Source organism: Heptranchias perlo, chromosome 8 (assembly GCF_035084215.1).
Source record: "Heptranchias perlo isolate sHepPer1 chromosome 8, sHepPer1.hap1, whole genome shotgun sequence".
NCBI lineage: Eukaryota > Metazoa > Chordata > Chondrichthyes > Hexanchiformes > Hexanchidae > Heptranchias > Heptranchias perlo.
The window spans coordinates 37599969-37615134 of NC_090332.1; the positions used below are offsets into that span (position 1 = coordinate 37599969).

The window sequence follows — 15166 nt, forward strand, 5'->3', positions numbered from 1 at the left end:
AATTCGGAAGTCGTGAACTTGCTCCTGTCGATTCACCAACGATTTGACAGCTGCGAATTAAAGGGCCATCACACCCTACAATCATAGAAATCACTGAAAAATCGCAAACTTGCTCATCTGCCCAGGTGGAACATAATTAATTACACCACCAAAAGATACGCTTGAAAATACCAGGTCTAAACTAAGTTTTAAAATGTGGAGTCTCATATTACTACTTATTTTAATAGTTTTTGGTCATAAAAAAAAAGTTTTAAAAATTTATTTTTACTTTTCCCTTCTGTCTCTTTATTTAATTCAATTATTTATTTGGCTTTATATATATATATATATATATATTGTTTTCAATGACTTCCAGAATACTAACTTTAAATGAATGACGTCTGCTTGCCTGCTTGTGGGCGGGACTTCTCTTCCTGACAGATTTTGTAGGCGTGTCTTCTATTCTCACAGACATTTCCATGCGAATCAATTTACGCTGTTCAGAGGCCGGGTGAATTGCGCACAATTCTTTAAAAAGTTCAAAATCACGCAAGTCGATGCCACAGAGCCCGCAGTGAGTACATTTGTAAATTTATTTCACAGGAGCTGCAGTGATCGTTGCCATGCAGCTCTGCGCACGTTCTGTCCCGTTATGATGTGAGGTTTCTTTTTTTATATATCGACATAAAATTTATGAATTAGCACCACTTCCACGTGTTAGTCATTTTGCATCCCGAATGGAAACTCATCCTTTCATTTGCTTCATGGTGAATGTTACTACATGACAGGACCCATTGGGTGGATGTGCAAAGGGTGTATACGTGGGTGAAGGACTATTTTGTGCAAGGGTGGGCGGGGGCTAGTTGGTGGTGGTGGTAGTGATTGCTGTGGCAGTCGGCCTGAGTATTTCAATGTCTCTTTTTTGCTACTGTTACTAAGAGAACCTGTGAGAGATGAGGGCATCTCTTGCATCCCGGGCAGCAATGTGCGCGGCTGGTCTGGCAATTGGTGCCCCATCTTCATATTGCTTGATGTCCTCCTCGTATTCTTCAATGTTCTCATCATCAGAGGATGATTGATGAGCGCCTTAGTCATACTCCACCTCTAATCCTCTTTGCTGCGCTATGTTGTGCAGGACGCAGCACACCACTATGATTCTGGACACCATTGCCGGCGAGTACTGAAGAGCACCTCCAGTCCTATCCAGGCACCTGAAGTGCATCTTCAACATGCTGATGGCTTGCTCAATGACAAACCTGGTGGTCATTTGGCTCTGTTGTAGCGCTCTTACGCCTCATTAGTGGGGTTTCTCACAGGTCTCATGAGCCAAGTTTGAAGGGGATATCCCACATCTCCTATAACCCAGACGTTAAGTCTGTCTCCTGGTAGGATGAGGTCTGGAATGTTGGATGCCACAGTATAAAAGCATCATGGCAGCTGCCAGGGAATCTGATGTACACCTTCTTGTGGTTGCACACCAGCTGTGCATTGATGGAGTGAAATCCCTTGCGATTCATAAAAACTCCTGGTTCATGTGGAAGTCCTCGGATTGCCACATATGTGCAATTGATGGTACCCTATACTTGGGAGAAGCCAGCCAGAGAGGTGAAACCGACTGCATGCTCATTCTGGCTATTGTCACCCTGGGGGAAGTTCACATAAGTGGACGCCCTGGCAAACAACCCATCCGTTACCTGCACATCTTACACACCTATGTGCAGCCGACTGCAAGACCCTGGAGATGTCTCTGATGGTGCACTGGAAGGAGCCAGAGGCAAAGAAATTGAGGGCAGTGGTGAATTTTACAGCAATGGGAAATGCGTGGCCACCAGGTCCAGTAGGGAGCAGCTCTTCCTGAAGGAGGCTGCAGATGTCTGCGACCAACTGCCGGCTCAATCTGAGCCTGCGTAGGCACTGCTCCTCAGATAGGTTAAGGAAGCTCAGCCCCTGTCTATAGCCCTTTCATGTGGGTAGTGCCTCCTGCGGCCTCGGCCCCTCTGATGCTCTCCTCTTTGCTGTTCGCTGCTCTGCTCCCCTCTCTGCTATTCTCCACTCTACTCTCCTCTCCGATGTTCTCCACTCTGCTCTCCTCTCCGATGTTCTCCATTCTGCTCTTCTCTCTGCTCTTCTCCAGACCTGTGTTGTGCACCTCTCTCTTGTGCACCTGCACATCCCACCACAGCACAACGTCGCTGCTGTGGATGGTGATTGTCTTCCTCGTCCGATGTTCTATCGAATACATACTTGGCGCACCCCACCCCCCCATCCGTTTGAAAGCCTCCAAAATTCTGAAAAAGTTGTATGATCACAAAAACTCTTTGCCAAACATTTCACAGAGGGAACTGAGACACAAACTGTAAGCACAGAGCTTTTATTCACATCGGGCAATCATAGCTTTGAAGGCCCCCATGAACTGCTGCTCAATCTCGCCTCCGTTTCATTGGCGAGTTTTCTGAGTCCCAGGAAACTCGTGCTGGAGGCGTAAAATTCAAGTGCATGTTGAATTCAATTTAAAATCGCCTCATTAACATCTGTTAATCATCTAAATGGCAGCGATAATTACCGACCCGCATGTCCTAAAGATCGACGCACCTCCAGCAAGTAGGTTTCTTGCACGCAGCCAAATGCGCCTCCCTTAAAGTGGGCACGTTGGAGCCGAGTTATGGTCGCGCTTCAAATTTCTGCAATTTTTACTTCCCACGCGACCCCAACACATCAGTTCTTGGCGGTTAAAATTTTCTCCACGATAAACACACTGCAAGTTAGCTAACACTAAATCATGGAAAATGAACCATATTACATATTTGGAACTTATGAATTATCTGACCCAGATGGCTTGTCAATTCTTGTAATCTAAGAATCCCTGTTTTGTAAACTGTTTCTCAGATTTTGAGTTGTCCTCATTGTCGTCCACAATGAATTTGCAAACCATTCATTCAGAGAATTGAAGATAATTTCCACACTCTACACAACTGACATCAGAAAGGGCAAAAGGAAAAGAGATGCAAGAACAATGACTACATCTACAACAATAACAAGTTGCATTTATATAGTGTCACCTCCAGCCAGAAGTGCCGAGTGGATGATCCGTCTCGGCCTCCTCCCGATATCCCCACCATCACGGAAGCCAGTCTTCAGCCAATTCGATTCACTCCACGTGATATCAAGAAACGGCTGAGTGCACTGGATACAGCAATGGCTACGGGCCTCAACAACATCCCGGCTGTAGTGCAGAAGACTTGTGCTCCAGAACTAGCTGCGCCTCTAGCCAAGCTGTTCCAGTACAGCTACAACACTGGCATCTACCCGACAATGTGGAAAATTGCCCAGGTATGTCCAGTCCACAAAAAGCAGGACAAATCCAATCCGGCCAATTACCGCTCCATCAGTCTACTCTCAATCATCAACAAAGTATTGGAAGATGTCGTCGACAGTGCTATCAAGCAGCACTTACTCACCAATAACCTGCTCACCGATGCTCAGTTTGGGTTCCACCAGGACAACTCGGCTCCAGACCTCATTACAGCCTTGGTCCAAACATGGACAAAAGAGCTGAATTCCAGAGATGAGGTGAGAGTTACTGCCCTTGACATCAAGGCAGCATTTGACCGAGTGTGGCACCAAGGAGCCCTAGTAAAATTGAAGTCAATGGGAATCAGGGGGAAAACTCTCCAATGGCTGGAGTCATACCTAACACAAAGGAAGATGATAGTGGTTGTTGGAGGCCAATCATCTCAGCCCCAGGGCACTGCTGCAGGAGTTCCTCAGGGCAGTGTCCGAGGCCCAACCATCTTCAGCTGCTTCATCAATGACCTTCCCTCCATCATAAGGTCAGAAATGGGGATGTTCGCTGATGATTGGACGGTGTTCAGTTCCATTCGCAACCCCTCAAATAATGAAGCAGTCTGAGCCTGCATGCAGCAAGATCTGCATGCAGCAACAACATCCAGGCTTGGGCTGATAAGTGGCAAGTAACATTCGTGCCACACAAGTGCCAGGCAATGATCATCTCCAACAAGAGAGAGTCTAACCACCTCCCCTTGACATTCAACGGCATTACCATCGCTGAATCCCCCACCATCAACATCCTGGGGGTCACCACTGACCAGAAACTTAACTGGACCAGCCATATCAATACTGTGGCTACAAGAGCAGGTCAGAGGCTGGGTATTCTGCGGCAAGTGACTCACCTCCTGACTCCCCAAAGCCTTTCCACCATCTACAAGGCACAAGTCGGGAGTGTGATGGAATACTCTCCACTTGCCTGGATGAGTGCAGCTCCAACAACACTCAAGAAGCTCAACATCATCCAAGATAAAGCAGCCCGCTTGATTGGCACCCCATCCACCACCCTAAACATTCACTCCCTTCACCACCGGCGCACAGTAGCTGCAGTGTGTACCATCCACAGGATGCACTGCAGCAACTCACCAAGGCTTCTTCGACAGCACCTCCCAAACCCGCGACCTCTACCACCCAGAAGGACAAGAGCAGCAGGTACATGGGAACAACACCACCTGCACGTTCCCCTCCAAGTCACACGCCATCCCGACTTGGAAATATATCTCCGTTCCTTCATCGTTTCTGGGTCAAAATCCTGGAACTCCCTTCCTAACAGCACTGTGGGAGAACCTTCACCACATGGACTGCAGCGGTTCAAGAAGGCGGCTCACCACCACCTTCTCAAGGGCAATTAGGGATGGGCAATAAATGCCGGCCTCGCCAGTGACGCCCACATCCCATGAACGAAAGAAATAATGATCGTAAAACGTCCCAAGGCGCTTCACAGGAGCGTTATCAAACAAAATTTGACACCGAGCCACATAAAGCGATTTTAGGACAGATGACCAAAAGCTTGGTCAAAGAGGTAGGTTATAAGGAGCGTCTTAAAGGAGGAGAGAGATGTAGGGGGAGAGGTTTAGGAAGGGAATTCCAGAGCTTAGGGCCTAGGCAGCTGGAGGCATGGCCACTAATGGTGGAGCGATTAAAATCGGGGATGCGCAAGAGCCAAGATTTGGAAAAGTGCGGAGATCGCGGAGGGTTGTAGGGCTGGAGAAGGTTACAGAAATAGGGAGGGGTGAGGTCATGGAGGGATTTGAAAACAAGGATGAGATTTTTAAAATCAAGGCCTTGCTGGACCAGGAACCAATCTAGATAGGTGAGCACAGGGGTGATGGGTGAATGGGACTTGGTGTACGTTCGGAATATAGGCAGCAGAGTTTTGGATGAGCTCAAGTTTATGGAGGGTGGAAGATGGGAGGCTGGCCAGGAGAGCATTGGAATGGTCAAGTCTAGAGGCAACAAAGGCATGGATGAGGGTTTCAGCAGCAGATGAACTGAGGCAGGGGCAATGTTACAGAGGTGGAAACAAGCAGTCTTGGTGATGGAGCGGATATGGGGTTGGAAACTCATCTCAGGGTTGAATAGGATGCTAAGGTTGCGAATGGTCTGGTTCAGCCTCAGGCAGTGGTCAGGGAGAGGGATGGAGTCAGTGGCTAGGGAACGGAGTTTGTGGCGGGGACCAAAAGCAATGGTTTCGGTCTTCCCAATATTTATTCTTCCCAACATCACCCCCCTCATTCTCACTGCTGCTGAAATCCTTATCTGCACTTTTGTTTCTTCTAGGCTCAACTGCTCCAATGCCTTCTTTGCTGGCCTCTCAAGTTACACCCTCCACAAACTTCAATTTGTCCAAAACTCCCCAGCCTGCACCCTGTCTGCACTGTCGTGCTTACCCATCACCATCTAGTCTCACCGACCTCCATTAGCTCCCTGTCCATCAACACATCAAATTCTAAATCCTCATTTACAATTCCCTCCATGGCTTCACCTTCCCTACCTATTCAACCTTCTCCAACCTTATGTCACTTAGTCCTCCACCTCTAGCCTCCTATGCATTCCCTCCCTCCGTTTAACCTACGATGGCAGAGCGTTCAGCCGGTTTGACCCTACTCTCTGGAATTCTCATCGCCTCACTACCTGTCTCTCTAAAACCTAGTTTTTCTGCTGTGCTTTAAGGTCCCTCTTATAATTCTTCCACTATAGTTCACTGTGTGGTTTCTTCTCTGTGAATCTCCTTAAGCCCTTTTCTATGTTAAAGGTGCTTAATATGAATGCAAGTTTTTGTTACCGAAACAACAAACAATCCTTTTAGGATATCTGATCTCCCTCTCCATCCCTGTATATTTAAATGTATGAACCATAAATCCAATCTGCAAGTGTGCTGCTTTAAATAATTTTCAGAATTAATCTGCTATTCCAACTGTCAGGTGGATACAATCTCAGCATTCAGAACATTTATAGTACCTTATTACTGTATTTCAAATGACCTTTACACAAGAATTGCTGATGCTTCCAGCAGGGTATTATTTATTTTCAATGTGGACAGTATCTTTTCACAATAGCTTTTACACTCACATTATTTCCCCAAAGCAATAAACCATAAAATGTGTGAAGGTTTTCGGTTCCCATGCTCAGCATGATAATACCATCAGTCATTTCATAGAGGTATCTGAAAACAACACATCACTCAACTCTTTAGCCTAGTGAAAATCACACAGTAACAAGCTCAGGATATGTATAGCTATAATCTAATCTTCCAAAAGTTTTTAATGTTTCAGTGCACTTGTATCCTACAAATATAAATCGATACTTCTTTTTAACTATTGCATTTTATACTGTATTCTGCAACACAATGCTTTTCCTATTATTATTTCCCATTTTGCCAGCTTTTTCCCTTGTAGAATACAGCTTTGCTCATTTAAGAGTTATTACTCCTTTGACAACTGGATCGACTAACCACCTCTATTCAAATCACCAATTTTCACCAGCTCTTGCACTGCTTGCACTGAAATGCTTTGCAATCGAGTGTTATAATGGCCCTTTGTAGCCCTGTATACAGACAGATGTTTGAAAACTGTTTTTTCCCTTGTGCAACAATTGTCCCATTTTGTTCATTCCGTCAACTAAATAATTATTTAAAGTAATAACTGCATATATTTAGCAAATTATTTGTAGTGAGGAGAAGAAATACAAGTTTACACAATTTTATGATTTTTTACACCATAAAATCAATGAACCATTCCTAAGGTGATATTTTTGGCTGTACAATCTATTTAAACTATAATAAAAATTTTGCTTGTGCACACACCTCATGTCACCTTTTCCATTACAAATTTCGATGTCCACATTTATAATGGAAATTGCTTGTGTAAATGAGTCTTGATGTAATTATATCCCTCACCAGTTGGCAGCATTGTAGCACCACACTTTGGTATCTTCCAACTTGTTAGCCTGTACTGCAGAGAAACTCCAAATTGCCAATTAACTCTACTTCTCTGCTTGTTAGATTGCCCTATGCCTTGCTATTTAACTATAAAAAATAATATAGAATAGAGGATTATATATAAAAAAAGGACATAATACGTGACTTTAAAAAGGTGCTTGAATTATGTCTGCGCGCCTTGTTTCAATTATCCCAGGCCCTCTGATCCCGCTTTATCTGAAGACAACACCTTGCCTTGACTCTTGGGGGTGGGGGGGGGGGAATTTTAACTTATACGGTGAAAAAACGGGTGATTGCGAATCAGCAGTCCGTTTTACAGCTCTCCCGATTTTCTTTTCCATTGGATTTTCTGAGGTCAGATCATTTAAATACCATTGGGTGGGCTCATGCTGGGATTTTTGCCAGCACTAGGTAACCTGCTTCTGATGGGTACGGAATATCATTGCTCTAGGCCTGAAGCAGAGGGGCGTGCTTCCAGGGTAGCTAAAGAGATGTGTGAAATGGTACTTTTGGCATGCTTGCCAAGTGTAATCGACCACCCTATAATTAATTGCGCTTGGCTTATGCACCGTTTAAAATTTAAACTTGCCCTTCTGCATCCTTGACAATGCTGGATGTTGGAATGCAATAGCATTCCTGATGTCCTGTGTTGCTAAGGGGTTAATGAAGCAAATTACATCAGGTAACATATTTCCTTCATTAACATGCCATTTAAATGCATCCGACTATAAGATCAGGATTTAGGCAGCGACATGTGACCCTAAGAGCCTGTTTCTTTGCCCTCGAGTAGGTCTTTAAACCTTTGACTCTTCAGCCTTGAAATGAGGTAAATGAGAGGAGCTCCTTAAAGAGGTATATAAGATACTACGTGAGAAAGGTGAATCATCAGCAATATTTCAAATTAATCCACAACTGCAGGACAAGGTGAAATGGGTACAAATTGATAAAAGGCAAGTTCAGAACTAAGGTCAGGAGGCAGTTCTTCAGAGAAAAGTGATAAACATCTGGAATGATGTTTCAGGTAGGATAGTGGAGGCAAACAATTTGGAGTCATTCAACAGGTAGTTAGATACTGTAATGGGAAGATCATAGGTTTTTATGGAAGGATGAGCCAGATGGGCTGAATGTCCTCCCTCACCTGTACTTACCCTTGTGAAAACCACTGTCATTGCCCATGTCCTTGAAAAACCCACTCTTAACCTAAGTCTCTAACTACCATTCTACCTCCAACCTTCCCTTTCTCTCCAAGTCTTGAAACATGTATTTGCCTCATAACTATGTGGCCACTTCATCCATAACCCTCTTATTGAGACCCACCAAATGGCTTCCACACCCCTCCCCCCCCCCCCCCCACCCCCTGCCTACAGCACCGATTGTCCTGGTCAACTTTAGCAATGGCTCATTGTCTTACTTTATCCTCCTCGATCTCTTACACTGCCTTTGACACCACTGACCTCGCCATCATCCTCCAATGCCTCACCTACATATCTCCTCCAGCAGTTTGAATAGTCACTCACCTCTGGTATACTAAGGGAACCATCTTTGGCCCTCTCTTTTTCATTATTTACATGCTACCATTCAGACGCATCTTCTAATAACATGTATGCAAATGTCACTCAGCTTTATCTCTCTGCCTCCAACTTTGATTCCAGCACTGCTGCCATTGCCTCCACTGCCTATCCAGCATTAATCTCTGCATAAATTGAAACTACCTCCAGCTTCAATATCAGTATAACTGTAGCCATCCCCTGTGACTCCTGGCAGTATTTTCATGCCCCTGCTGTGTACTCCATCAACCTCCTTGACTGCGACTTCAAGCCTAGCCTGGATAACTTGCTTGCTTCAAAGTGAGTTTCCTTCCCAAACTGATTCTTCACAAAGACCGCTTTTCTTCCATCTGTGAAATATAACTTACTTTTGCCCTATCTCGCTCCCACTGTTAATGAAACCCTAGCCCATGCCTTCCTCAATTCAAGACTTGACACCTTGAATGTTTACCTGCCTCCACCCTCCATAAAGTACAATGTGTCCAGAATGCTGTGGCCTGTGTCCTGTGCCATCTCATCTATCCTCCCCAAGCTACATTGGCTTCCCATACCATAACAGTTTGTCCATAATATCCTTGTCCTCATGTTCAAATCCCTCCAAGCCCTTTGCCTACCCTATGTCTGTGTACATTCACTCATACACACTCCAATCTTTGGATCCCAATCTATTTCTTGTCCCTTGCTCTCAGCGCTCCACCTTTGCCGACTGTTTTTTCCCACCACTGCCTCTACCAGGATATGGAGCAGTGTTCCAGCACTTACCTATTTATAGGTCCACAACGCTGCAGCTCAGATTAGTAAGAAATGGCTCTCAGAGCTCACAACTGTACCAAAACGATCACATGCAGTATTTCCAGTTTCCTATCACCACGTGCAACCTGCAATGTCTCTTTTGTACCAACTCTGCATTCTGAAGGCAGGGCCCAGATGGTGGGGGAGGAAAGTGCAGCTTTGTAAGTTACACACTCACTTCCCCACTACTTGCATGCTGGGAGCAGGTTTGCAGTGATATGCCAATGATATGCCAATATCGGGGGAGGGGAGGAAAAGGGAGATGACAATGGGTTTCAGGAATGGTGTAGAATCTGCGCAAAGCTTCTTTGTCTCATTTCACCCCCCATGGACAATACAACAGTGCCTGAAAACAGAGCAAAATCTAACCCAGGTTCTTGTGTCCAAATCCACACTTGTATAAAACGCCAGTTCATATTAGTGCCAATTTGAACCTTACAGATTGCACCTGAATTTGCAACCAGAAACTGAACAGTACAAATCCTATGAGGCAGTGATTAGTCTGAAGAAATCCAAGAAATGCTAGGAACCAACGCAGGAAAAGAACATTCGAAGATTAATTCTGAAGGATTAAATCAACATTCTCTCTTAGAAAAACAGAAGAAATCATGGTTTTATTGAAGAGGATGTAAACAGTCACGTTTACCTTTTAGATCTAGATTTCTGGCTCCGACTGTATTTTGAGTGATGAGTTTGGAGTTAATCTTCACAGTGTGCAAGTTGTTTGTGTCCCTTGAAATCAGCACATTATGCCATTTATTGTCATTCAGTGGTTTGTCAGAGTTGCCTTTAATGAGGGAAGGACCAGTACCTAAATCGAATACATAGTGTAAGTACCTGTGGAGGAAAAAATAAGGAAGTCAGTGTTTAACTCACTGATACTGGAAGAGGAAGAAGTCAATTTGGCTTGTAGTAAAAATTATGTCCTCCTTGTTCGTACTTTTAAGATGCAAAATGAATTGTAGAACCAGTGTAATTCTTCACTATAAATAATTATAAAGAATCTATACATAGGACAATTTTTCCCTATACACTATAAATGAAGACAATTCTAGCCACAGCTGTAAAATGTCTTGAATCTTGATATCAGAGAATAAAGGAACAGGAGTAGACCATTTAGCCCCTCAAGCCTGTTCCACCATTCAATGAGATCATGGCTGACCTGTGACCTAACTCTATATACCTGCCTTAGCCCCATATCCCTTAATAACTTTGGTGCTCAAAAATCTATCAATCTCAGATTTAAATAAACTATTGAGCTAGCATCAGCTGCCGTTTGTGGAAGAGGGTTCCAAACTTCTACCACTCTTTGCGTGTAGAAGTGTTTCCTAACTTCACTCCTGGCTCTAATTTTTAGGCTATGTCCCCTAGTCCTAGACTCCCCAACCAACGGAAATAGTTTCTCTCTATATACCCTATCAGTTCCCCTTAATATCTTGAAAACTTCGATCAAATCACCCTTTAATCTTCTAAATTCCAGGGACTACAACCCTAGTTTGTGTAATCTCGCCTCGTAATTTAACCCTTGGAGTCTAGGTATCATTCTAGTAAATCTACGCTGCGCTCCCTCCAAGGCCAATATATCCTTCCTAAGGTGCAGTGCCCAGAACTGAACAAAGTACTCTAGGTGTGGCCTAACCAAGGCTTTGTATAGCTGTAGCATAACTTCTACCCTCTTGTATTCTAGTCCTCTAGATATAATGGTCAGCATTCCATTAGCCTTTTTGATTATTTTCTGTACCTGTCCATGACATTTTAATGATCCATGCACATGGAGCCCTAAGTCTCTTTGGATCTCCACTGTTTTGAGTATTTCACCATTTAGAAAGTACTCTGATCTATCCTTTTTAGGTCCAAAGTGGATTACCTCATATTGCCTACAATGAAATCCATTTGCCACAGTTTTGCCCATTTACTTAATCTATTAATATCTCTCTGTAATTTTATGCTTCCATCTACACTGCTTACAATGCTGCCTATCTTTGTGTCGTCAGCAAACTTGGATATGTGGCTCTCTATCCTGTCATCTAAGTCGTTAATAAATACAGTGAATAGTTCAGGCCCCAACACAGATCTCTGTAGAACATCACTAGTCACATCCTGCCAATTTGAATACCTGCCCAATATCCCTACTCTTTGTCTCCTGCCGCTCAGCCAATTTCCAAACCAGGTCAATATTCTGCCCTCAATTCCGTGAGCTTCAACTTTAACTAACAGTCTCTTATGAGGGAATTTAATGATTGCCTTCTGGAATTCCATGTAAACAACATCCATAGACATTCCCCTGTTCACTAATTTAGTCACCTCTTCAAAAAATTCAATCAGGTTCGTCAGGCATGACCTACCCTTTACAAATCTATTCTGGTTCTCTCTGATCAGCTGAAAATTTCCAAGGTGTTCAGTTACTCTATCCTTAATTATAGACTCTAGTAATTTCCCAATGACAGATGTTAGGCTAACTGGTCTATAATTCCCTGGTTTCCCTCTGTCACCTTTCTTAAGTAGGGGAGTGACATGTGCAATTTTCCAATTAAAGGAGCAGTTCCTGAATCGAGAGAACTTTGTGAGATTATAGTTAGGGCATCTGCAATGTTCTCACCTACTGCCTTTAAAACCTTGGGATGGAAGCCATCTGGTCCTGGGGATTTGTCCCTCTTTAGTGCCGTTATTTTCTTCATTACCGTTAATTTGCTTACGTTAATTATGGTGAGTCCCCGTCCCTGATTCAAAATTAGTTGTTCCCTTGGAGTGTCCGACATGCTATCCTCTTCCTCTACTGTAAATACTGATGCAAAATAATTATTTAACATGTCTGCCATTTCCTTATTTTCATTTACAATATGACCATTATCAGTTTTTAAGGGGCCCACAGTGCTCTTGACCACCCTCTTTTTCCTAATATAATTGTAATTTTTTTTTACAAATTATAGTTATAACTATAACATAATTATAGTTATAACTAAAATGACAATGTAAGCATAGTTTCCAAAAATATAACATGGTAAGCTCAACTCCAGATTTTGCACATTTGTTTGAACCATACCCTTTAACAAGTTCAATCACAATGAAGTCATTGCCATCTCCACTGTTGAAGAGTATCAGGCCATCAGCTGATGTGGTCTTGAACTGGAAAAACAGATGCATGGAGGTGTAGGCTTGCAACGTGGACAATGCAACATAGCTAGATTTTGTCTTAAAGGTCACAGGATCAGCAATGATGTTTTTTAAACCAAATCTAGCATTGAGCTCGCAGTAGTCAATATCGCCATTTTTGCACAAGTCAATGTAGGGCATGCCATTGAACATTAGGCTCTGTAAATGGCCGACGAAATTTGAAGGGACATTTGACATGTATCGCCTCTCTGTCACTATGCCTGATTCAATATTGTGGAACTCCAGACGAGTGTGATCTCCTGTCATTTGATCTAAAATAAAAAAAGAAACAACAATAAAATATATATATATATATATAAATGTATTATTTCTAAAAGTAGAAAGGAATTAATTACAATACATGTCAATAAAAGTGTTGAACACCATTTACTGTTTAATATCTATTCTCCTATTGCTCGAGCATATGCCCCCATCAATTCCCATTCATAGGCTAGAGTGATACATCTACATCTATATATGTCCAATAATTTTCCTACAAAAGGCTCCAGTCTTCTAGAAAATTATGTAATAATAGTAACATTCATATTCCTACACAATGCAGAACACCAAGATTTTTTTCAGTTTTCCCAACATAATCCAGGACTTGTAAATTCTTTTTCATGCAAACTATTACAGCATCCAGCAGATGGTGTTATTTACAAACTTTTGTAGTTAACTGTGACAGAATGTGAAGAAACCATTTCTAGCATTGTTCCATAACATAAGAATATACCTTCTTTTCTACCATTATATAATACATAAGTGCAAGTGTTTGATCATTCACCAGCATCTAATGTTTACTCGAATATTCCTGTTAGCAGAGGAGCACAATAAAATATCTCATTGTGGCTACATTTTGTTTTTCACTTATTTTTTGCAGTATATTTTAATTGTATTGAAAAACCTCTATTGCATTCCATTAAACTAACTGCTAATAATTACTGTCTGTAAATGGAAAGCAACTAATAGACCTAAGTGAAATATAGATTTCCACTCATCAGCAATAATTCTGTTATGATTTATCCTGAAGAAAACACGTTTGGGTATAAAGTATAGATTTTTGTACAGGATACATGATAAAACAAACTAGAGGTGTTTGAATCGTTATCATTTAAAATTGCACAAATATGACATCAACCTCAAACTAAAATATATCTTCACACAGGCTACCATCTCAAAATATCTTTATTTTTAAAATATGTTCCTGTTTTATGTTGGAAAATATTGAGATTGATTTAATGAGACACAGTGTAGATATACTGTTAAAGAGAACTGCGTATTTTGCCAGTGGCAAATGGCACTTTAATGCTTCAGAGTGTGGCAGCGTGCCAGACCCAACCCTTAGTTGTCAATCGGGATCAAAGTTGTAAGGTTTGTGCTTGAGAACACACTAACTGCTGGGCTAATTGATCTCACAACTGTCAAAATGGTTTCAGTAGAAGTGAGAAAGAATTGGTAGTATCAGTCCCTGGATCCTGGGTGAACTTTGGTGAACAATAAAAATCAATTTAACCTTGTTGGTACCTGCAGGATCTTCTGTAACTTGAGCAATGACTGTAAGCATTTTTAATAAGATTCCTTCTTTCCTTGAATAGTAATGTAAAACTATTAATATATCCACTACAAATGCTGATGTATCTTTGACCAAATTCATTCCAAATGGGATGCTTGTTTTTTTAAGTGATGGTTTTTATGTTCCTAAATGTAAAAGATGCCACTTTTAGCCCCAGTGTGTGGATCAAGCACTCCCAAATACAGGCAAAAGCTTTGTATTCTCCACCCCAAGAATTGCTTTAATTACAGTCTCAGAAGAACACCCTGTACTGGATTTCTATGATTGTCTCCATTTTTTAGCCTATATATGTGCTGTTTTGGGGTATGGACTCATGGAGGGTAATTCTGACTTTGGATGATAGTGTAAAACGTGAAATATCGATTCAGCCGCCCTCTATACATCTCTCCTGATTTTCATTTCCTTTGATTTCAACAGTCAAAATTACCACCATGACTTTTGTGCAATAGATTAAGACTATTGAAACTCAATTGTCAGCCAGGAGAGATGAGGCATTCACTCCTTAGTCTGGGTTCAGTAATGAAGGAAAGACTGAGGCAGGGTGGAGGCAAGCAATGTTATGGAGGAGAAAGTAAGCAGCCTTTGTGATGGGTTTGAAACTAAGTTGAGGGTTGTACAGGATGTCAAGCTTGCAAATAGTCTGGCTTTAGCCTGAGACCTTGGTCAGGGAGGAGAATGATACTTGTGAAAAAAAAAATTGGCGTTTTAGTCGGGGCCAAAGTTGATGGCTTAGATCGTTCTTAAGGTGAGCTGGAGGAAGTTATGACTCAACTAAAACTGGACGTCGGACAGGCGGCCTGAAGGGGTTGATGAAGCTGGTGGAGAGGAGGAGCGATG

General features: G+C 42.5%; 1 protein-coding gene across 10 annotated transcripts in view; it reads right to left on the bottom strand.

Annotated features, from left to right (window-relative positions):
* nrxn1a (neurexin 1a) overlaps positions 1–15166 on the bottom strand; it is a 1536646-nt gene that overhangs the window by 666687 nt on the left and 854793 nt on the right. For all 10 annotated transcript variants that reach the window (XM_067988977.1, XM_067988981.1, XM_067988978.1 and 7 more), the window contains 2 exons: positions 12647–13028; positions 10250–10440 (listed from right to left, as the gene is read on the bottom strand). In XM_067988977.1, coding sequence (XP_067845078.1) covers positions 10250–10440; positions 12647–13028 — 573 coding nt within the window. The remainder of the gene's footprint in view (positions 1–10249; positions 10441–12646; positions 13029–15166) is intronic.